Source organism: Rhinoderma darwinii, chromosome 10, assembly GCF_050947455.1.
Source record: "Rhinoderma darwinii isolate aRhiDar2 chromosome 10, aRhiDar2.hap1, whole genome shotgun sequence".
Lineage (NCBI taxonomy): Eukaryota > Metazoa > Chordata > Amphibia > Anura > Rhinodermatidae > Rhinoderma > Rhinoderma darwinii.
This window is the reverse complement of record NC_134696.1, coordinates 6657269-6682498: the sequence shown is the minus strand read 5'-3', so window position 1 is coordinate 6682498 and position 25230 is coordinate 6657269. Positions and strand designations below refer to the sequence as shown.

The 25230-nt window shown below is 42.9% G+C and overlaps 1 protein-coding gene and 1 long non-coding RNA gene across 5 annotated transcripts in view; both read right to left on the bottom strand.

Moving 5' to 3' along the window:
* Positions 1–9725, bottom strand: part of LOC142661742 (uncharacterized) — a 191053-nt gene extending 181328 nt beyond the window's left edge. For 2 of the 4 annotated variants that reach the window (XM_075839262.1, XM_075839263.1), the window contains exons 1-3: positions 9560–9720; positions 4840–4997; positions 4078–4240 (exon numbers count right to left, since the gene is read on the bottom strand). In XM_075839262.1, coding sequence (XP_075695377.1) covers positions 4078–4096 — 19 coding nt within the window. In that variant the 5' untranslated portion in view covers positions 4097–4240; positions 4840–4997; positions 9560–9720. Of the gene's footprint in view, positions 1–4077; positions 4241–4839; positions 4998–9559 lie in introns of all 4 variants that reach the window. The other 2 variants (XM_075839265.1, XM_075839264.1) reach the window with 2 other exon arrangements.
* A 6864-nt stretch (positions 9726–16589) lies between these two features.
* On the bottom strand, positions 16590–20752 carry LOC142661745 (uncharacterized). The gene is made up of 3 exons (XR_012850803.1): positions 20523–20752; positions 17836–17930; positions 16590–16988 (listed from the first exon to the last, which is right to left on the bottom strand). It is a non-coding gene; the product is annotated as an uncharacterized LOC142661745 (long non-coding RNA).
* Between the last annotated feature and the right edge of the window lie 4478 nt (positions 20753–25230).

The window sequence follows — 25230 nt, the reverse complement described above, 5'->3', positions numbered from 1 at the left end:
AACCACAAGAAACAAAACCAATATGGAGGACAACCACAATCCTCACTGCATCATAGAAGTGGATTTTTCCATTCATAACTTTGGGATTTCGCCCTTCATTTTTAAAATGTGTTTCAACCAGGCTCATGCAAAGTGCTGTATATATTTGTAGCGTCCATGGCCGCGGACCGTCGGGTTTACTCACCCCCGGTAGCCGCAGCCATGGATCTGTGAACGCTGGCTTGCACCTCCCAGGAGACACCAAAGCTCACTTCCTCTCTTGTCCGCTGTGTCCCAAAGGGTACACGCGCACGCTCGTGCCCGGGCTTAAAAGGCCAGCGTGCACACAAATGGAATCATCATCATCAACCCATAATTTCCTGGACTATAAGAAGGGCCCTGCCCCTTTGCTCATTGCCTGAGCGTTTTTAGTATTCCCATGTCAGTCTTGCAAATGGTCCCTTAGTGTTATCCTGTTCCCGCGCCCTGCTACGTGCATCCTGTATCCCGTCCTTGTTCCTGAGCCTGTTAGTGTTGGAGTTGTGTCCCACTGCACCTGCTGTCGTCTGCCACGTCCAGTGTCATCCGCCACGTCCAGTGTCATCCGCCACGACCAGTGTCATCCGCCACGACCAGTGTCATCCGCCACGACCAGTGTCATCCGCCACGACCAGTGTCATCCGCCACGTCTAGCGCAAATTGCTGCACCCACCTCCATCCGTGCTGAAGCCTCGGCCACTGTCTGGACTATTTCAGGTACCCTGGTGCTACGAACTGCTATAGACTCTTGCATAGACTGTGACTAGGCCAGCTGCCTCTCCGCTACGGCGGTGCGGCCCAGTGGGTCCACATACCCTGTGATCGTGACAATATTAATACATGTGACATAGTAGCCAAGTCTGTATAGCTTATTTACTGTCTGGCATCAATTTTTCCATCCTGTGGCAATCATCTCTGCTTTTAGAGGAGTGTTTTTTACATTGTATTCAATAAAACTTATATATTTTATATTTATACTGTTGGATCATAGACTCCTCTTTCTAGTACGTTTTCAAAACCACAAGAAAGCAGATGAGGCAATGTTCACACCACGTTTGTGCTCCAGGTCAGTAGTATAGTTTGTGAAGTTTTCATTTTGCTTATCTTCAGATGGAATCGAACATAAACCTGAATATCTGGAAGCGTTTGTCATTGACTTCCATTATAAAATCAGTGCAACAAAATTTTTTAAAAACTTTTAATATGTCATAGTGACATGTCCGAAGTTTTGATCGGTGGTGGTCCAAGCACTAAGACCACCACCGGTCGCTAAAACGAAGCGGCAGAAGCGCTCTAGTGAGTGCTGTGCCGACTAGTTTCTGATCGGCTTTCCTTGGAGCAGGGGAAGACGATCAGAAGCTAAGCGGCTCAGCTCTCACCTGAGCGCTTCTGCCGCTTCGTTTTAGCGATCGGTGAGGGTCTCAGTGTTCAGACCCCCACGGATCAAAACTTCTGTCATGTCCTTATAACTTGTCAAAAGTTTTTTTTAAAAGTTTAGTTACCCTTTAAAATGTATGAGTTTGAATTCCACAGAAGATTGCCTAGACTGGATCCATTTGTAACAAACCTTCAGCTGCGAGAAGTATTATGTCTGTACAAGTTTTTAGCCTCTGGATGTAATCTATGTTCCTAGTCACTGATCGCAAGCAGAGATTTTGGAAATGTTATGAAATTGAAACAAAATATATGAAAAAGTTGCAAGCCTTTGAATTAAACATACAATGATTAAGCTTTATCCACATAAAACCTTATCCAGGACGATAAAATATTTTTTTATAGATAATCCAACTATAAGAGATTAACAAATTCTTCAGAGGATTTGAATGGGAGCTTAACTAAAAAACAAAGTACCTAGGTAAACTCCTTATATTCTTATTATATAGCGCTTATCTCTGTATTTCTCTGCCTAATATCTACATTGCAATATCCCACAGAGAACATGAAGTCTATGAACCGCTATAAATCTACATAATCCTCCAGTAGTTGCATTTTTGCTTTCATGTTGACTCCTAGTATTTGTATGGAAAGATTTCATCTCAGCACCTAGGAGATATCAGGTATTAGCTGCACTGGATGTCACTGTAACAAGGACACCACAAAAATAGTTGACCTTTAAGTCTTTAAGTGACAAATGAGGTTTATTTTACAAAAGGAGGTAAAAACACCAGGGAAAAGGGGAGCTGCGAGAACCAGCAGCTACATCCCTTATTACTTACACAGAACCACAGCTGTAAGCGGAGACACAGACCTAGAGAACACGAAGCCGGACTGATATGAGCAATGTCTCCAATAGTTATCTGTCAGAAGTTACTATTAAGGTACGGACACACTTAGCAGCCACGATTCGGTGCGGTTTTCAAATGATTGTAAGGGTATGTTCACAGATTTTCCTGCAATTTCATTGAGGAAAATCCGCAGCGTAATACAGTAGTAGTAGAGTGGATAATATATGAACAAATCTCATCCACACGCTGCGTAAAAAAAATTGCCAAAAAAAGTGCATAAATTGACCTGCGATGCAGTTTTTTAATTTGCAGTATGTCAATTTATGCTTCATGACAAGCCTGATGAAGACCTTAGTTTGAGTTTGAAACGCGTAGCTTCTTGGACCAACATTGAGACATAGGCTGATTTACTGGACATGTCTTTCTTAAAGAAATACATTTCTACCTTCTGTGATACTCTGCCTCGACTGGGGATTTGGCTCAATCTTTTCACATAAGCGCAGGAGCGCCTTCTACTAAGAGTGATAATTTTTTTCAAAATCATTTGGAACCTTTTCTTCACATCGACTTCTGCTGATTCTCCAGCCGCCGGTGTTCACTCAGAGGGACAGCAGACTGCCTATATACGGAGCATGAAGGCTCCATACGTTTGATGATAGAGTTGTGCCGACCACCTAGCACAACTCCAAAAGGTGATTGTATTCAACACATACACATTACTGCTATCACGGACCACCCCGTTTCTGCGGCATTACCGCAGAGGAGCGCTCTGTGCTTCTCTTCTCTTCCCCCATATCATTGTCAATTTATGCTTTGGAATCGCTGCTTTTCTGTTGTGGGTTTTTCCCCTGGAATTCAATGAGGAGGTAAAACCTGCAACACATAGGAAATGTTGCGATCTTAGCGGAATCGCAACAAAGAAGGAAAAAAAAAGGCTTATACTTACCAATCCAGCATTGTTACAGCGATGCTTTTTTCTGTTCTCCAACCAGCCCGGCCCCCTAGGATGATGTTTCATGCCATGTGACTGCTGCAGCCAATCATAGACTGCAGTGTCATCCCAGAAAGGCCGGACGGCACGAACAACAGAGGGACATGTCGCCATGACAACTTGCGCTAATACCAGCAGCAGCTGCTAGGTGTGTCTGAACCCCAAGGCTAGTTAATGGCTGCAACTACCCAACATGATTAAAAAAAAATCCAGGGACAGGGAGCTGCTGAACCAGTCATGTGTGATACTGTGTGCTGAGCTGGTATCTAAGCCTATTATGTGTGATTCGGTGTGCTGAATTGGTATCTAAGGCCATCATTGATTTGGTATCTAAGCCCATCATGTCTGATACGATCACAGTAATCCATCCTGAGTTCTATATTGACATTTATCTAGTGTCTCTTTAGAGGGTCAGACTTCCGATCTGTCCCTCCACCATGCTTTACCCTGCAGTTCGGCTAGTTCAGGTTGTTAGTACTGAGGTCCACTAACCAAACTCTATTAATCTTTGTAAATATCTGTTATATTACTAGGCTGCTATTCGATAGGACTCATCACTAAATAAACGTAAAGGTATCTAAACAGTGTTTTATTGCAAACCTCCCTTAATAACTGGCTGGCACTCATTACATGTCATATGGCTTGAAGGTGATGGGCAGCAACATGAAATATTCTGGGTATATGTAAATTGGGACAAATGGATCAAATTTGCCGTAAACATACAGATAGCCCAGTTGGAAGCATCAAGTCACAATAAGATGGATATTCGTTACCAGGAGGCTGCTCTCGATCACAAAGATCACACAACACCAGGCTACAGTACACACACGAGCAATGCATTACCTGACGGTGAGAGCAGCATTCAGGCAGGTTACAGCATAAGATGCTGCGGTACAAGACGTGGAGGAGACAATTACGAATAGCACTGAGGACGACTGTAGTTTCAGGAGATCACCCGCGGTTTTACTGATTTCCTTCTGACCGCTATAATCACAGCAACAACGTCCTGATAAAGAAAGACATCGTGATATAATAAACACCTCATTCATCTTTACATGTTCTGTAACAAAATGTCTGCGTTGACACAAGAACCCATCCTAAAACCAAAAAACATCTAAATGAAGTGCGGTTCTCTAATGTGGTCGCATGTTAACATCGTGGGGAGGATTGTACTTTTCCATGCCAAAGTAAAGTATTTGATCGTATCACAGTCATAAAGGTGGATTCTTATAAATGCGTGTAACAAGTAGTCATGAAAATTTAAAATAGTTCCAGCAAACAGGTTACATTATACAGGAGAAAACACTCTGAATACTAGGGAGCAGCAGTTTGGGAGATGTAGCCAAGTTTATCTGGACTCTGTTAACTTGATGCTGCGAGATATTACACAAAAAAAACCATTGAAATGGTCAAGTTAAAGTTTCTTGCCACTGCGTATTTAATGCGTTAAAAGTGTGTGTGTGTGTGTGTGTGTGTGTGTAACCCAGCACATCCTTAGGTGATACACACACACACATATATATATATTTAAAAAAAAACATGAAGGAATCTATCAATATCTATTGGATGTGTTTGGTGTTGGGCACATGTGGTAGTAAAGCTTACATTTTATACATTTTAATGCCGGTGTTCTGGACAACAAAGTAATGTTTCTGGAAAACCAATGCAGCAATTTTAAATGGTACAATAAATCCAGTGATTGACGTCACTTCTATTCCAATTCCACAAAGTTGAGCCGTAGAGAGATCGCCAGGAATAAGAATCTGTGAGTGGAAGGACATAAAAGCCTGTCATAAAAAGTTTCTTTATGGACAACTGAGTTGCCTAAAAAGTCCGGAGTCTTGGAGAATCCTACTGAGAACAAAGATAAAAGTATGAGAGAACCAAGTGCCGCTAAACACAGTGTAACCACAACCGTAAAGCAACTTCAAGGATGTGTTGAGGTTATATGATGGCAAATAAAAACCAAACCACCAAGCAGGATATATAGCAGAATATATATAGTAGGGTCAGATGTAACAGCTATCAGAACAAGCTGGACCAGTGCATGCAAGAGATAGATGAACATCGCATAAAGCTAAAGCTAATAGTATGTGTCTCTATCATGCGGACTCAAAAAGTGTCAAAGTAAAAGGTCTTTCAAGTCTTCAAATCATATTTCCAGTTGAGTCATTTCTCCCATGTCCTTCATAAAGCCAGAGCTGGACATGATATTTATAGAATGAATGATTTCTAATTTCCTCTATTCTCTATTCTATTCAACAATGAATATAAAACGCAGACTGTAATGCCTAATGCACACAACCGTTGTGTGCCGGCCGGGTCCCATCCGTGACCTGTGGAAAGATGGGACAGGTCCTATCATTCCACGGATCGGAGAGTCGGGTCCGTGATTCACCCGCTAAAGTAATAGTAGTATTGGTTGCTACTTGGATGCCGTGAAAAGCCGCTTGAGTGGAACTCGGTCGTGTGCAACTGGCATATATGGTCTAGTTTCTCTTCACCTCACATCCCTGACAGGATCAGGTCCAGCACTGAGGTACATTATCAGAAATGCTGTGGGGGGTCCCATATTTGAGATGTCCGGATACTCTGTTACCCACAGTGGGAAGCTGCTACAAATCTAGATACTTGCTCCGATGGACCCAGACTGTACACGGACTTCAACGGGTACTTTGTTATGTGTCTTTTCACCTGAACAAAGTAGCAGCCGTGACGTTTTCTAGACAACCCCTTACCCTAGAGGAGCTGCTCGAGGGTCCCACATGACATATCTGAGTGTACAGCTACAATTTGCCAAGTTTTGCATTTGCCTCTACATTTTACGGTACAGTACATTGTGTCACATGGATTTACACGCAACGTCTTACTGTCCATTCACCTTTTTCTTTCTAGGACCTAGTTTCACAAAAACAGGGAGTTTGGGTCAATAATTAAGATTAAGGGCTTGTCCACACGTAGCGGAATTGCGTATTTTCTGTCCGGAGTTGCGGTCGGAAAATACGAAGCACAATACAGTAGCAGCAAAGTGGATGAGACCTAACAAATCTCACCCACACGCTGCGTAAAAAATTTCCGTGCAGAAATTGACCTGCGGTGCGTATATTTCGTACCGCATGAGGTCAATTCCTGCTGAAGAAAGTGACTGAATTGCCGCGTTTTTCAGAGATGTCACCATTTCCCAACATTAAGAAAAACACCGCAAAATACGCACCATTTTTGCAGTAAAAACCGTAGGAAATGGTGCGGTTTTTCTGCAGCAGAATGTCTGCTAGTTTTAACGGAAATGCTGCAGAAAATCAGCAATTCCGTTACGTGTGCACGAGCCCTAAAAGCGACAGAAGTTTCCTTTGGGCTGGACTGATCAAAAGTCTGTTGTTATAGGGAACTCAGCAGATTGAAAGTTGTCCACGTTTTACAACCTTTTCACACAAGCATGAGCCGAGTCCCCCCTAGAGGGGTGTGTAGGGGCAAGTAGTAACAGTATTTTGGGGCACATCACCACTGACAAATGTGAACTTGGCCTTAATGGATCTGTGTTTCCGCAGCTCTTGTGATAATGCAGTGGTCTGTGAAATATAGGATGATTTTTTTCTAATGCATGGTACATTTTCGAGTGATTGCCGTGATAAAATGTGATGACATATGACAATACAATGTCAATGATAAAAGCTTTTAGTGGTGGGAGTAATTCAGCCAGCGGAGGCCCAGGGACATGGTGTCCATCCCTCCTCCTCACCGCAGCCTATTCATACAGCTCTGCCACCCTTTCATAAATCAATAGTGATAGATGGCTAATGGGAGAATGCTACGGATTAATGTATGTAAATGGAAAGCAAATCTCAATTTAACACCAGCGCTTTGCTTAATAAAAAGGTAGTGACAACACAAACCAGGGCTGGATAGGACTCCTTATGTGACAACCGCTTTAGTCTTCGCTGCTGTCACTCCCTGTTTGTGGGATGGCTGCCATGAATCTCTTCCGATTTCGCAGTCTGGAATGAATTTTTTATTTTGTTACTTGGATTTTCATCAGTAGAATGAATGCGGAGCGCTGACTTATCATGCAGTCTGTGGGTATTTTATAAAGGGTTCTGTATAGTGAGGCTCTATGGGTGATAGGGTCTTGTTACAGTTTATTACGTGACCTATTTAAGAAAACCATATGATACAGTACAGAATACCCTATCTATGTGTTTTAAGAAATGACCTTAAGATGTGAAAGTGGTACCGGTTACTCTCCCTAATACACCGACCATAATTCCAGGTATTTCCCAATAACAGTGACAGCCACGGGACGCCCATAACAGTGATAACCGCAGCACGCCCATAACAGGGATAACCGCAGCACGCCCATAACAGGGATAACCGCAGCACGCCCATAACAGTGATAAATGCAGCACGCCCATAACAGGGATAACCGCAGCACGCCCCCATAACAGTGATAACCGCAGCACGCCCCCATAACAGTGATAACCGCAGCACGCCCCCATAACAGTGATAACCGCAGCACGCCCCCATAACAGTGATAACCGCAGCACGCCCCCATAACAGTGATAACCGCAGCACGCCCATAACAGTGATAACCGCAGCACGCCCATAACAGGGATAACCGCAGCACGCCCCCATAACAGTGATAACCGCAGCACGCCCATAACAGTGATAACCGCAGCACGCCCATAACAGGGATAACCGCAGCACGCCCATAACAGGGATAACCGCAGCACGCCCATAACAGTGATAAATGCAGCACGCCCATAACAGGGATAACCGCAGCACGCCCCCATAACAGTGATAACCGCAGCACGCCCCCATAACAGTGATAACCGCAGCACGCCCCCATAACAGTGATAACCGCAGCACGCCCCCATAACAGTGATAACCGCAGCACGCCCCCATAACAGTGATAACCGCAGCACGCCCATAACAGTGATAACCGCAGCACGCCCATAACAGGGATAACCGCAGCACGCCCCCATAACAGTGATAACCGCAGCACGCCCATAACAGTGATAACCGCAGCACGCCCATAACAGTGATAACCGCAGCACGCCCCCATAACAGTGATAACCGCAGCACGCCCATAACAGTGATAACCGCAGCACGCCCATAACAGGGATAACCGCAGCACGCCCATAACAGGGATAACCGCAGCACGCCCATAACAGGGATAACCGCAGCACGCCCATAACAGTGATAACCGCAGCACGCCCATAACAGTGATAACCGCAGCACGCCCATAACAGGGATAACCGCAGCACGCCCATAACAGGGATAACCGCAGCACGCCCATAACAGGGATAAATGCAGCACGCCCATAACAGGGATAACCGCAGCACGCCCCCATAACAGGGATAACCGCAGCACGCCCCCATAACAGGGATAACCGCAGCACGCCCATAACAGTGATAACCACAGCACGCCCATTCCAGTGATAACCACAGCACGCCCATAACAGTGATAACCAGAGCATTACTTACAACCATGGCAGTGCTACTTAACAGAGACAATCAGAACCACCTCAATATTAAAAACCTCAAAACCTAACAAGGCCAGCCATATTGCACATGTAAATATGACAGCCACAGCACCGCCATAACAGTGACAACGCACATAATAGTGACAACCCCAAAATGCAATAATGCTGCCAATGTGCCCCCATTAGAGTGACAGCCCCAATGATTCCATAACAGTGACAGTCATAGTGGAAAAGAAGCCGATAACTAAGAAACGTCTGAATAGCATTTTAACACTATAATAGAATAATTCGACCTCTGGCTTTATACAGGGACATGGACAGGATTTTTCACGTAATAAAGCAACCAACCTATACTGCGCTCCATAATGCCTATATTCCGTTTCACAGTGAGCACATTGAGGTCTCAGACTTATTACACAGCTGGCAATGAAGTGGAGAACTCTACATTATTTGAATGTTAATAAGGCTATACTTTTGCCTCCTCATTCACCACCATTACTTTTCACAGTCATGTAAAAGCGCAGAGCGGAGAAACAACAGGGTAAGGAAGAATTAATACAAGAGGAAAATACAAGATTTCACACGAAACAGAGAACAACAATCCAGGTGTAAAAGAAACAAATCACCAAACACAAAAATAACCAGGAAACCTCGGAAAAATTTAAGAAAGCGGCCACCAGAAATCAAGTCTTCAAACTTGGATGTGAAAAGTGAAGAAAACCAGCATAAAACACTGTCAAATGTAATATTAGTACATGGAGATGACACAAAATTGGAAACATACAATACATTAAAATGCAGACACCCAGCCAAGCAGACTTTTACATTTGGTTATTATATTCTCACCTGTCTCCGTACAGATATTTGAAGAATATTGCGAGGATAAATGTCCGTTAAGTCAAGGTCTGACCAATGTGAACATCGCTTATCGCTAGTCTCCGGTCTACTCCGCTCAGCTTTTTCTGGACACTGCATAGATAGCATTGACAATAAAAAAAAAATGAAGAAAAATAAATAAATGAATAAGTAAATAATAATAACAAAAATATACATGCATTATATATCAAACTTAACAAAAATATAGTAAACCAAGATAAAAGTCTGGGTGAACAGTATTTAAAGAGATGTCTAGTTGCCATTTATTTTTTTCAATGTTGATAGTCTTGCTGTTTTTAGCTCTATTAGCCTTCGTTCACATCGGCGTCTTGGCTCCGTTCATGGGTTCCGTTGGAGCTTTCCGTCAGGGGAACCCATGAACAGAAGGAACACTGACTGAAACAAATGGAAACCATATATTTTCGTTTTGACGGAATGAGTAGCGCAGTCGACTACGGTATTCCTTCCATCAAAACGACAGAACCCTTACACAACTGTGACAAACGGAAACCATTTGCACCGGATCCATCACCATTGAAATCAACGGTGATGCATATGGGAACCTATGATTTACGTTTGTTTCAGTCAGGGTTCCGTTCTGACGGAAATGTCAGACCGAACACATGAACGGAGCCCTGACGCAGATGTGAATGAAGCACCTTAACCAGAACCACAATATCTATTAGGCCCTGTTCACACAGGAATTTTGAGGCAGATATTGACCTGCCTGCACTTTCTCTCCGCGGTTTTCGCATAGTTTTTCTTTTTTTTTTTGCTGCATTATTCAGCCGCGGACATTGAGCGCCACGGGCAAAAAACACTGAGAAAAACTATTTCTCTGTCTCACGTTGACTTCAATGGGAGGTCAGAGATGGCACCTTTTTTTTCAAGTCAATGAGAGGCGGTTTCAACCATTTTTTGGCGCCAATTCTGACTCGTTTTCCGTGCCAAAAAACTGTGTGAACAGGGCCTTAAAATAGACTATCTGGTAGCTGTAACCAATACTGAAAAATGAGCCTTAATAAAGGGGGGAAACTAAATTTCAGGTTCTATTAAGATTTTGTATAAAGGAAGGGGTTTCATTCAAACCTTATTCATAATATATCGATGTTGAAATCTTTAGTAAAATTGAGATTGTTAAGGAAGAAAATGAAATGCAGGATTTTGCGCTAACCTGAAATTAACTATAGACATCAGATAATTTGCCCTGATTCTGTTATTAACATGCTTTTCTGGCTTGGCTGAACGTGCATGTAAACTCAGGGGGGAATTCTTCTGGTACCACTTAATTCAATAGTATAGAAGGATCAGAAAATAAAAATCCTTCCAGTCGGATATTCATTCCCCCTCAACAACAGTCATCAGACGAGGGTGTGCTAGGCACAATAGGCATTAGGTTATCAGCAAAAGTATTATCTGTAAAGCTAGCTAAGGACATGATATTTTCGTAGGTGTATCCTGCAGATATCTATGACATTTATCCTGACAATCTTACATATATGGGGTAGAATGACAATCCCCAGACATCTCACATCAGTAAAAGCACGGATCCATCGTCTTTTTCCCGGACTGATCCTACGTTCCCCATGAGCTAACCACCAACAGATGTGTCTCCTCCACTATACGGATCAGTTCACACGTAGCGTACATACTGAAGATTTTCCGTAACGGAATTTGTTGCGGATAAATCGGCGGCATAATACAGTAGCGGCAGAGTGGATGAGATTTAAATAATCTCATCCTCACGGTGTGTAAATGAGGAGCGGAAAAACTGCTCACATATTGACCTGGGGTGCGTTTTTTTTTTATCTGCAATATGGCAATTGTATTTGCGTAAACGCTGCTTATTTGTTGCAGTATTTTCCCATTGAATTCAATGGGGAGGTAAAACCCGCAACAATTAGCAGCAGTTGCGTTTTTTTGGAGCAGAATCACAGTGATTCCGCAGCAAAAAACTCAACACAGATATAAAAAAATAATCTTATACTTACCCAGAAGTTTGTGCTTCTTCATCCGGCCCCCTGAGACGACGTTTCATCCTATGTGACCACTACAGCCAATCACAGGCCGCAGCGGTCACATGGGATGAAACCTTATCCATGGGCTGTAGAGTGTCATGATGTCAGAGGGAGGCGTCGCCACGGTAAGTATCCATTTTTTATTTTCAGTGCAGGATTTCCACCGCAGACATTCCGGCTGAAAAACTGAACCACAATTTGGTTCAGCAGATACGCTGTGTGCTTTTATTCAATGTATCCAGCCTGTGTGAACATACCCTTACAATAACATAAATATCTTGCATAGAATAAAGTGAATGTTTATGATTGAGTCAGGGCTGACAGGTGTATATAGCAATGGTTGGCTTTAGCTACAAAATATCTCATCAATGTCTTGGATATAAATGCAAAGCCTGCATGGACTTTTATTTAAATAATCCGTGTTTTATTTTGTTTATAGCAGATTAGCACTTAGTGGCAGCGGGGTACGAAGATGTACAGTCCGTAGCGGAGACCCCCTCATCATAGGCTCTTCTATCTGACACCGACATCAAACATAGACTCCTATCAGGCAGGTCAATGAATCAGCGGCACAGAGTATCAATTCTCCTGTGATAGGGTCTCACACACATCTGATAAATCAAAGCCACACTGCTGCATTGCTCAGGAGCAAGGCCCTCACCCGCAGAGGGCAGGAGACTCGTCTAAGCCACTGATATTGTATTTGAACCATGGCCTAATCTGTGCGTGACAAGGCTTGCCTTAATCACAAATGGTGGCAGAAGAGATACAAGAGTATAATTCTGTAGGAGGCAGGTGAGAGGTCACTTACTAATCATCTCAAGCAGCAGAAAACGGAATACCATAAATAAACGGAAAAATATCTAGATATTCTATAACAGCGTCCGTGATTATAATAATGAGCGGAGCTCACTGAGAAGGGGGGAGACCCCCATCAGAAGACAGAAGAGTCCAGAGCGTGACACCCCCTCCCCCCAAATCTCATGTACGAGAGAATAAGACAGTTCAACTTAGTTCTGTCTAATGTTAGTTATTTTGACGAGGTAGATACGGATTACTAGGGCTGGGGCCACTGTTTCCATAGGCTCCATAATAGCTGCAGGGGTTACTTATACAGTATAGAGGCCATTGAGAGCAAAAGTAAATGTAACATCATCTGTTCTGCACAATTAATCAAAGTATTATATAAGAGTAGCAGTAATAATTCTGTTAATATATAGAATACTAGTGCACTAGTAGAATTCTGGAAACTCTCTCCCTCCTTCTGTATACAAGTGGAAAACATGCCTCTAATATAAGTCATGCTTCATTCGAGGAGCAATAACATTGCAGCTGATCTCCCTTCACATCAATCATCATTCATACAATTCCTTTCAAGTACATAAGGCCAGTGCTAGGTCATTCCTCAAACTCTCCTGGAAACCGCACCTGTAACATCCCCGCCGCTGGCTGAATCTTCCTCCCCCCATTTCTCACAAAACATTGACTTCGTTCCTTCCTGCGTGGAATGAGAAGTTCATTTGTTACCGGACATTATGTGACATTATGTGTCTCTGAAGTAATGGCCTCTGAGAGGGCGTTCTATTAATCTAGTGGATCTCCCAGGAATTTTTGCCATTTGTGGTTGTAGCAGAGGTGACATGTAACACTTAATAATAGATTGCCACAATTGTAATTGTGCACAGAACCATCGCTTGTTAATGTTACAATGTATCAGAGAGCTCAGCGCCAGGTGCAATCTTCATTTGTCTACTTACCTCCAGTCTCGGGATACAGTGTTGTGTTCTCATCACTTTATATTTGTTTCCCCTATGATTCCCTTAATGGCAGCGATTTCTTTTTCAAAAAACAAAATAGGACATTTCAAAAGTTTGCCAGAGGTGTAAAGTCATTATTGTACGATGTTATAGTTTTAAAGACATGAAGTCATGTTAATTGTCTTTAACTCACAAAGACCAAAGTAAGGGTGTTTTTTTGTGCTTGATCGACGGACATTCAGTTTGAGCGTTACGGTGTGACAAAATGGAACAAGCCATAGAGTTAGGGTATGTTCACACGTAGAAGAAGTGGCTGAAAATTATGGAGCTGTTTTCAAGGGAAAACAGACTCTGATTTTAAGGCGTTTTTGAAGCTGAAAATGAAGCTTAATTTCATTTGAAGCGTTTTTTGGAGGCGTTTTTCATAGTGTCAATGGAAATTCGGCTTCGAAAATGCCTCAAGAAAAGATCATGCAACTTCTTTTTACAATGCGTTTTTTTAATTCAGCAGCGTAAAAATACGCTTCATGTGAACAGCACAGTGTATTTCCCATTGAAATCAATGGGAAACTGTTTGCAGGCTTATTTCAACTGTATTCTGGAGCGTAAATCGAGGCGTTTACGCTCCAAAATCAGCCTTATCAGACAGGTTAACTTAGATTAGAAAAGGGAAATGTGAAGGAAACTGGATTTTGTCACTTGGGTCAGAGTAAGGGTATGTGCACACGTAGTGACCAAAAACGTCTGAAAATACGGAGCTGTTTTCAAGGGAAAACAGCCCCTGATTTTCAGACGTTTTTTGAGCAACTCGCGTTTTTCGCGGCGTTTTCTACGTCCGTTTTTGGAGCTGTTTTCATTGGAGTCTATGAAAAAACGGCTCCAAAAACGTCCAAAGAAGTGTCCTTAATATAATGTATATAAGTGTCCTGCATATAATGTATATAAGTGCCCTGCACTTCTTTGACGAGGCAGTCCATTTACGCGTCGTCGTTTGACAGCTGTCAAACGACGACGCGTAAATGACAGGTCGTCTGCACAGTACGTCGGCAAACCCATTCAAATGAATGGGCAGATGTTTGCCGACGTATTGTAGCCCTATTTTCAGACGTAAAACAAGGCATAATACGCCTCGTTTACGTCTGAAAATAGGTCGTGTGAACCCAGTCTAAAACCAAAAACAGTGGGGGTTCAGCATTGGGTTGACATGTTAGTCATAACATAACAAATACCTAGTATTATCGCCAGTTGTCTATATATCACTAACATACACTCAACTCCCACATCAGGGGCGTAACTAGGAAACTTTGGGCCCCATAGCAAACTTTCGACTGGGCCCCCCTCCTCCCCTGGATGCCCTTGTAGTGCCCCCTGTATATTGTGCCTTACAGCCCCCCCTGTAGATTGTGCCATACAGCCGCCCTGTAGATCGCGCCATACAGCACCCCGTTAATAGCGCCATACTACACCCCCTGTAGATAGCGCCATACAGCCCCCCCTGTAGATAGCGTCAAACAGCCCCCTGTAGATAGCACCCCCCACCTCACCCTTGTAGATAGCGCCACAGCCCCCTGTAGATAGCACCCCCCACCTCACCCATGTAGATAGCGCCACACAGCCCCCAGTAGATAGCACCCCCCACCTCACCCTTGTAGATAGCGCCACACAGCCCCCAGTAGATAGCACCCCCCACCTCACCCTTGTAGATAGCGCCACACAGCCCCCAGTAGATAGCACCCCCCACCTCACCCTTGTAGATAGCGCCACACAGCCCCCAGTAGATAGCACCCCCCACCTCACCCTTGTAGATAGCTCCACACAGCCCCCAGTAGATAGCACCCCCCACCTCACCCTTGTAGATAGCTCCACACAGCCCCCAGTAGATAGCACCCCCCACCTCACCCTTGTAGATAGCTCCACACAGCCCCCAGTAGATAGCACCCCCCACCTCACCCTTGTAGATAGCTCCACACAGCCCCCAGTAGATAGCACCCCCCACCACACCCTTGTAGATAGCGCCCATCAAACAAATAAAACAAACAAAAACATTTTACTCACCTAGGCCCTGTTCTTGCAACGAACTGAGCTGCTCCAAAGCATCAACGCCGACAAGATCCTTGCGTAGGCCGTTGTGATCCAGTGACGTTATCAGGCCAACCTGCGAAGGGATCCTGTCCCTGCGTCTGATAGGTTGCAGGCCGAACGTGGCCTGTAGCCTAGTAAATGGCAGAGCAGGGAGATACCTCCCTGCTCCGCCATAGTGTTCAGTAGTATCTGCGTCCTAAAGATACTATTGAATGTGGCATCGCTACCACTGTGGCAGTCATAGAGGATGCTAGCGGCACCACCTGGCATGAGCAGGCCTCAGGGCTGCGACCCCATAGCAGCCGTTATGGTAGTTACGCCACTGCCTCACATCAATCCCTAAAAAACATGATAACATACATGCTCCACATAGATGCTCGCCATCATGCTGCTCCACTATAAATAAAGAACCTTTGTATGTTTTCCCAATTTTTAACTAAAAGTAAAACTACTATTTGGAGTTATTATACGGTATACGTTATATTCCTTAATATAGTTAGGAGAATTGGCTGAAAATAAAATCTACACCACCTTGGATCTAGCGTATATTTGTGATATAATTAAAGCCAATTTCTGGCATAAATGATAGTAAACTTATCGAGTGGCAGTGAGCCCGTCCTGTTTTGCTAAACTTCACCCATGTTTTTAAACATCCTGGAGGAGGGGAGTACAAATGAAAAAGTTGCAAAACATTAACACAAAAGTTTTTGCGCAAATTGTGACTTTTCAGCACCAGAAAATTAGCAGAGTGCTTAATAAATGTCCCCTCTGAATCTATATGTAGTGAGCTCCTCTTAGGCCTTATTCAGACAGCCGTGCTCGGTCCGTGATATATGGACCGTGTGTCGGCTGTATTTCCTGGACCGACCACAGTTCAGGGAGCCAGCCTTTTAGAATCATAATTATGTAGGATGCGAAGAGTCCCTAATTCCCCATGGGCATACTGTCCCATACTGTAATCATGTTTTGAGTACGGCACAGCATTCCCGCGGGGAGACAGGAACTTCTAGCATCATAGATAACTATAATGCTAGGAGCCCGGCTCCCTGAACTGTGGTCAGTCCAGGAAATATGGCTGACACACAATCCGTACATCACGGACCGAACACAGCCGTTTGAATAAGAGCTTAATGGTGACTGAATAATGTAAAAAATTGTATCATGTAACTCTATGGCAGTGTGAAGGGAAGAAGGGGATTTGGAGCTTTGTATCAGAAAAACAGAGTTCCAATCCAAATAATATGTTATGAAATTACTCAACATCAAATCTTAGACAATTTTGAAACAATAGGCAATTTAACATTTCTTGTAACATCAAAACAAGAACACAGGTCTTTGGAAGAGTAAATGATAAGAAATACAAGTCCGGCACTGTTTACGACCAGCCTTAGCTCTGTGTGTCAAGACATAACCAGCTCGATGATGTTCCACCCTTGGTGAATCCCGTATCAGTAGATCGAGCGCTGTGATCAACATGGAAACGCTGCCTGGTAAACCTAACATGAGAATGTCTTGTCCTTTTCTCATGATTCTCATTCCTCCCTAGGAGAAGAAAAAAAACATAACAATTACAATCTGTCCTGCAAAAATCTGGGTGTTTTCTGCTTTATCTTTTGTCTGTTTAGTCTCCTGTGAAATTGTTTTTCAGGAACTGATTAATTCCAGCAGCCTCCTTGCGATGCAATGTGCTGGCTCTGAAGACAGACTGCGAGGCAGGTTCCCCCTGTTATCTACAGGTTATTACCACTCTGTCAAACACTTGCTCACAACCCTGCTGTTATTTCCCTTGTATTGTCCTTCACTTGAAAAAAAAAAAAAGTCTCTAAGTTTCTAAGTCTTGGAAGTTTGAAATGCAGACTTCATATTTTCTGTGAAAACAGGGACAGGGGATTATCTAAAGCGCTCGAAAGAATAAAAATATTTACAGCGCCGGACCTGAAGGATTTAATTGGGCTGAGGATGATGAATGTGTTAGACGAGGGAACTGTAGGCGCAGAGGATGATGGACATTTAGACGGATGAGATTCTCTATATCCAACTCAGCAGACGAGGATGACTATATACTCAACAATGAAGAAATATACATAACAGATACTTGCTGTCATTGTTTGTGACCATGGAAACACAGAGCGCGAAGAAAAACCAAAAGTATTTAATCCTCTGGATTTTTTCATGTTTTATAGTGTAATATTGAGTGGATTTTATAATTGGCTACATAATTATTCACCTCATTCAAGTCAGTACTTGGTAGGGGAAAATTAGGTTGCAATAACATAACGCATGGAGTCTGTGTGGATAGATCAGCTGGATCTATGATCTAAATTCCATTTGAGCACGGACTCCAGTAAAGGTGAAGTGACCACAAATAACCTGCAATAACATAATGTACCTTTTGAAGCATCTATAGTTACGTTGTATTGTGAAGATAAGTCACAGAGTCCATGTCTATGGTCCTATAATCTGTGATGGACTGACAGTTCTAACCTACAAAACAACAAGATATATAATAATCAAAGGAGCCATATTTAAATGCTTTGCCCAACTGCACTCACCCTCAGGCCCCATGCACACAAACGTAAAAACGCCCGTAATTACGGCACGTTTTTACGGGCCCATGGACTTCTATTGGCCACGGGTACCTCCCCATATGCTTACGGGAAGGTGCCCGTGCCGTTGAAAAATATAGAACATGTTCTATTTCAGGCCGTAATTACGGCACGGGAAGGCCCATAGAAGTCAATGGGGCTCCCATAATTACGGGTGACTACGTGTGTGCACCCGTAATAACGGGAGTGTTGCTAGGCGACGTCAGTAAATAGTCACTGTCCAGGGTGCTGAAAGAGTTAAACGATCGGCACTGTTTCAGCACCAGGGACAGTGGATACCGATCACAATATACAGCAACCTGTAAAAAAAAAAAGACGTTTATACTTACCCAGAACTCCCTGCTTCTTCCTCCAGTCCGGCCTCCTGGGATGACGTTTCAGCCCATGTGACCGCTGCAGCCAATCACAGGCTGCAGCGGTAACATGGACTGCCGCGTCATCCAGGGAGGTCGGACTGGATGTCAAGAGAGGGACGCATCACCAAGACAACGACCGGGTAAGCATGAATTTCTTTAATTTTTACTGCGGAAGGGGCTGTCCCTTCTCTCTATCCTGCACTGATAGAGAGAAGGGGCTGCCGATTAGTGCAGTGTAATTTTGCAGCGAAAACATGCACCGTAAATACGGGTGGAATATGGGTGACACCGGACCCGTATTTACGGGCACGGATCCATAAATACTGGTGCAATACGGGTCGAATACGTGTGACCAAGGACCCGTATTTACGCCAGTATTTACGGGAGGACAAAAATACGTTCGTGTGCACGGGGCCTCACACTGTTGAATACAGGATGTGGGTCTTCTGGTCCCTGAATGTTTATCCAGCAGTTAGGAGCTTTGCCACCTGTACTGTGATAGAAGAAGAAACTGGATTGAACACATGAAATAATCACTGAGAGCTTAAAGGGGTGTTCCCATCTCATATATTTATGGCATATCCATACAATATTATAAAAATATCTGATGGATGCGGGTCTCAGCTAAGGGACCTGCATCGATCTGGAGATGGGGGTCCCCAGAACCTGTCCCCGCCTGGTGACATTGCTGCTGGCCATTGCATGCGGTCGGGGAATTGATGCAGAGGTGATCAGGGTTTCAGAAACAACGAAGCTTGCGTCACTTCTATGGGAGTTACAGAGACTGCGTAGCTCAGCAAGCGCTCTTGTTTCCGTAATCTCGGCCACTTTGCCACTAAAGGGAGTTTTACACTGAGTGATTATCGGGGAAACGATCGTTCATATAACGCTCATTGCCGATAATTACCCTGTGTAATCAGCGCAGCGATCAGCAGATGAACAAGAAAACGCTCGATCATCTGCTGAACGTATCTTTTTAAAAAATAAAAAATATTATCGTTGTCGGCAGCAGATCTTGGTGTGTAAACAGGGAGACGCGCTGCCGACATGAAAATAATGTATGGAGACGAGCGAACGGAGTAACGGCCGCTCGTCCTCATCCATAGCTCCGTGTGACAGGAGAAAAAAAAGAGCGCTGATCAACGATGTCTCGTTGATCGGCGGTCGCTACACTGGCCGGTTATCGGTCGGCGTAAAAGTGCCTTAAGGGCTCAGCCTGGACGCGGCACTTTTCTCAACTCGAGATAGGGGCCGAGACTTGCATATATCAGACATTTATCTCATATTCTACTGAATACACCTTTTTAAAGGGTTGTACAGAATTAGAAAACATAGTTGCTTTCTTCTAAACACAGTGCCACACCTGTCCTCAGGTTGTGTATGATATTGCAGCTTATTCCCATTCACTTTAATGGAGCTAAACTGCAATATCAAACAGCACATGGACCGGAGGAACACAATTTATGAAAGAAAGCAACTATGTTTTTCTCATGCTGCACAACCCCTTTAATACCGTAATGACCATGAAGAACTGAGCAAGAAATGTCATTTGTAAATTTAGTTTCAATGCCAATAAAAGAACACAAAGATTTCTGAATATTCTTGTAAACTGATAAGAGGACCTGGTGGTTATAAACCTGCAAACGGCTCTTACAGTCTGTATATGATGTCACTGATGTGGTTAGTGATGTGAAAAAGTTGCATTTCCATATCGGTTATCAGTCAGATCCATGTCAAAATGCAAGAAATATACATCATGTAAACAACATTAAAACGATCAATGTAAACAGCATTATAACCAAATGTTATTAAGAGCACGGGGCTCTGTGTAGCAATAATATTCAATTCTTACATACAGAATAAAACCACAATGTGATTATTTTATACATCTGCCTAAAGACAAATAAAAATAAAATGGCCTATCCAAAGCATTGGCCACAAATATTTCATTATGGGGAGTCATCAGTTTGTGGGGAGATTATTTAGAGAGGACATCCAATACACAGTAGCTGTACTTCTGGTTGTCACTTTTGCAAAAATGGCAAAATCAAAACAAAATAAATAAATGCCAAAACCTGCAACTGAAGAGATAAAAAAAATAAAACTAAAATTACCAGACGTCGTGACTGCTGTTTAAACCTTTGTAGCAGCGCTCTCTGCATATCAACATTAAGATAATTCCATAGAGCCAGGCCATGTGGCAGATGTGGAGCCCTTGGAGAGAGGGAGCTCAGCCTCGGATGGTCTCTTGCCCTTTGCTACTGGGTGGTGAGAACCTGTGCAGAAAATACATTGTTAGCTAACAAAGAAGTAGGGAATTGGCCCAAGTCTCATAAAAAGGGCACGGTGGGGGAATAAAAAACCAGGCCCTGTACCATAATGGGGGGCCAATATAATTTTTGCTATGGACCCCCTTTTGTTCTATGTGTGCAACTAGATAATGCATTAATAGATTTACCTGCAGTCCTATGTAAAACTACAGAAAAAACATTGTGATGTCCCGCTCTTATATCCCATACAAACTCAGCTGTGCTGTGTCTATAGATCACTATTGTAACGTGGCAACATGCCGCATAGGACAGGACATGACAGGCCTTCACACACTGGCAGCATAATATTTAGGCTAATAATGCACATTTCAGTCCTTACTTGCCCAGAATACAGTACTTTTCGAGCTGTTAAGCCAGGTACCGCCACTCACTGGCATAAGGGAATTTGTCTGAAGATCTGATATGCTATTCTGCAAACTCCACATACGTTTTGCAGCCAAGATCAAACTCCTATCCTTCAAAGTCGCATATCAACAAGAGGGTTCATTAAAAGCAATATTTACCCTGGTGACAGAGAGAATTCTCTAGACAAGAGTCTTGTCGGAGAAAAGGAAAAAGAAATAAACATAGTCAGCGTATTCTCTCCTTGCAGCCTAATAAAACTTCTGCTACTGGAACGAAGCAGAAGACAAAACATTATTAAACCAATATTAAATAGAAAAAGTTTTGTGCGGCAATTCCCGGCAACCAATCAGCATTAATCGATGCACTAATTATTGGAAAGGTGTTCTGGGTCTCATATGGCTTCTTACACAAGTCTTCAAATGTCACGCGATGCCAAGTCTGTCCTGCAGGAAGGACTACGAATTTACTGTACATGGACATACCGCCGCCATTCCAATCGTTTTTAGATTTCTTTTGGACTTTTTAATTTCCTCTCAGTGTTGCAGAGATTAGACTCTTATGTATCAGTCATTTCCATATGAGTTGCCATAATTACCTTTTTCCCCTTTGCGTATTCGGCTACATTTAGATTCTGTCTTTATTAATCATTCAGCTGCGTTCCCTGTAACCTTGGTTTTGAAAGAAACCACGGGACACATTCTTCTCCGTCTCCTGGTGACAATGGTTGAACAGTTTTCTTTCTAGTACTCTTAAACACGATTTTATACTTTTTGTACAGTTAAATGGGAACTTAACTGAAAGTATTTCAATGGAAACTGTGGTGAGAACTGGAGGTTCCCATTGTAGTTACTCATTAGCTGAATTGTCTGGAACAGGTCTCGACACAAGAGCTGTATCCCCAGACCAGTGTGGTGACCGTCTATATGACTTAAAGGGGCATGACATAATGCCCATTCACATAAATGGGTAACCACATAATACAAATGGCCATGTTGAGTCCTCAGGAGCAGTGGTCGTTCCTTTGATGACATTCATGTGTCCTAGTAGGCCTTATAGATAGAGGTTATTTAGCTGGATCTTTAAGTCATCGTTCACCCCATCATCCATATAACAAAACAATCCTCATCTTGCTCTCAAAGTACAAATATAGATGAGGAATTATGGAGATTTTAGGACGCCCCAGTCACACTGGATTTTCAGTTTGGCCTGTAGCGTTTCTATAACGGTATCCCAGTCCTGTCATTCTAGTCTTTCATTAGGTTACAAAAGCCCATAGTGCGTGAAATATATACGACCAACCATGAAAGCGCACTTTACAATCACATCAACTTGCTGTCTTCCATGAAATGCAGCGAGCGACACCGCACAGTTTTATTAAGGACATTCTAGAATTCTTTACCAGAGGCGAAGCTGAACAATTTTTCAGTTATTCTTGCTTGGAGACCATTTATGTAACGCGCAGACTAGCAGAAGGCCAGGCACAGATGGTATGGGAACTCGACTAGATTCCTCCCTCTATTTACAATGTTCCTTTTTTCACAACCTTCTGCTTTCCACCTCTAAACCAAAAATTTGATTATGGGCAAAATAAACGACGATCCCCCGTTTAAATGTGATGAGAAAGCCGGCATTCAATTGCCTGTGTCTAAAGAGTCCCACCGCGCAGAGTTTGTCGCCGAGCTGGTATTCCTCAGATATTTCATAAAGCTTTATCTCCTTAAGAGTCTGGGAAAGGTAAGAGCATCTTGCGGGAGATATTAATAACAGCGCACCCTGGCTTGATTTGTGTAGTCTTTAATCCATCCCTTAGATGCTGAATTGTAACAAACCAAGTTTCAATAACCTCCCTCTCTCAACCCTGTTTTTTGTGCTTTCACACTAATTATTTTGCTTTGGTTGTGGGTCTGATTTGAGGCGGCTGCTGTTCTCTGGAGAATCCAACTGCAATGCGCTTTTATCATCTAAAACCGATCTTCAGTAAACAAAATAAGCAGTCGTATTAATGTCTGTAGCACAAGCTGTTTAATTTCAAAGGGAAGGAGTCAGGCGAGATCGTTTGAAGACGGAAGAATGGCTGATTCCGGCACCGTAACCTATACACCTTCTCTCTTCATTAGAGTGGAAATATCTCACCGGGAAAAAAACCAGTAACAAAGACTTTACAAAATACAAAACTGCACAAAAATCATAGGACGAGATGAAGCTGCGCGCAGTGACATTTATTTTTAGAAATCTGCTAATTACCTAAGAAGTACATGCACTCAATACAAGGCAAATAAATTGGATTGGCGCTTATTATTTCAGTTGCTGAAATAGATTCGATTTCCCCATTGCACAATTTACAGTGGAACATGTTAATTTATATACACGTCAATGCGAGACTCTGACCTTTCTCATTCTACACATTTATTTTACTTCGTCCTTTAAACTCTTTTCCATTTGGTAATTAATAAGTCATGGAGTAGAGAGTTCACCTAAATGAATTTGCACACACAGGAATTGTAGACGTTCTGATATAGTTCTTAAAATGTCCTGGAGTCTGGAGCTTGTAACTATGACTTATTCCATATTAGTGGATCCATTAATGGGGTCTGCTAATTTTGGATTTCTGTTAATGTAAAATCTACCACAATGACCCTTATTGATCAAAATTGTCTAATTGTAAAAAGGGCCTTCTTGTCCATAACAACCGGACTGCAGTTTTCATTTTTCCAGGCCATGACAAGAAAACCAAGCGAAGCTCTGATAGGTTACTATGGGCTAAAAGGACATTTTTTAAATAGATCATTTTGATAAATGAGGTTAAATGTTCTAAGAAAAGGCGCATTCACATCAATGACAGGGTGCCGAGATGGGCTTATAATAAAACTGCTACATATGATTGTTATACATCCAACTGGTTACTTTTTTTCCTGCAGCCATATCCCAGGCTGCAGCTATATTGATTTCTATTAAATCCAAGTAGGTAGAGAATGTAGCTACTTCCTCCTTGTCTGTTACTGTTAAACTACACTTCCCAGAATTCTTAGTTTGATTTTTTTTAATTGGTTAAATAAAATTCCAAGTAATCTTATAGGCTATAAATTGGGGTGACACATTCCGTGATGGACAAATAAACATTTATCAGATCGCATATCACACTCTACTAGGAAACATTCAATCAAGTATGTCTCTGCACAGTGAAGGGGATGGGGGTTTCTCTCTGTGATTGAATGCCAGGGAGAGCTGAAGGAGGGAGGAGATTCTGGGTGATTAAGCGACTGAGGCAGCAGCCCCATGAGCACTAATATGGCCGACCATAGTAGCGGTCAGGAAACTACTTCCTGTGCCAGAAAACTAAAGGCAGGAGAAGTTTGAAGCACAAACAGTTGCATATGAGGAGCAAGCGTCCTTTCTTGTGTGGAAGTATACTTTAGCCAATCTTAAGAGTACTGAAATGTCATGATTACTCTCAATAAGGTGAATGAAGGGGATTTAAAGAGCCAGTACATCCATTTTTGAGTCGGTGCAGTACAATTCCTTCAGCATAGAGTATTCGCGGTTCATGACACCACCTGCATATCAATCACTGCAGCATAAAGATAGTTTCATAAAATAGCTTTTTCATTGTCTTAATAAGAAATCAGTCCGACAGCTGTAATGTGGCCGCATTTTAGCATCCTTACTACGGCCGCAAGCCTGACCCGACCGGGGGTGATGCTAATAGGTCGTTAGCCCAGCGGTTGGGTGGGACTTGTGCCTGTAATAAGGATGCTAAAATGCGGTAGCATTACAACCGTCTGAATGAGGCCTAAGGGATATCTGGGAAATTTGGCAAAGAGACAGGCGAAAACCTTTCTAATCAAGGGTAGATATTGTGCTGAAGGTAGAAGATCCCTTCCCCCTTCACTTTATAACTGAGCAGGGACATTTATTATTACCACTTTAAAACATCTGTACTAGACTCTCAGATATTGAGCAGAAAAATATAGAGGCCCGATCTTCCCGCTCCCTACTTTCCTAAACGGCAGCTCTGGAAAGTGGCAATGCTATTATTCTAGCAGGCATTAGCTCTGCGTGTGTGATGAGATATGGATGTACTACTTTTCTATTTATCAGCACGAGCAGAGCACCGCATTTATACAACTCCCATCAGAGATTATGATTG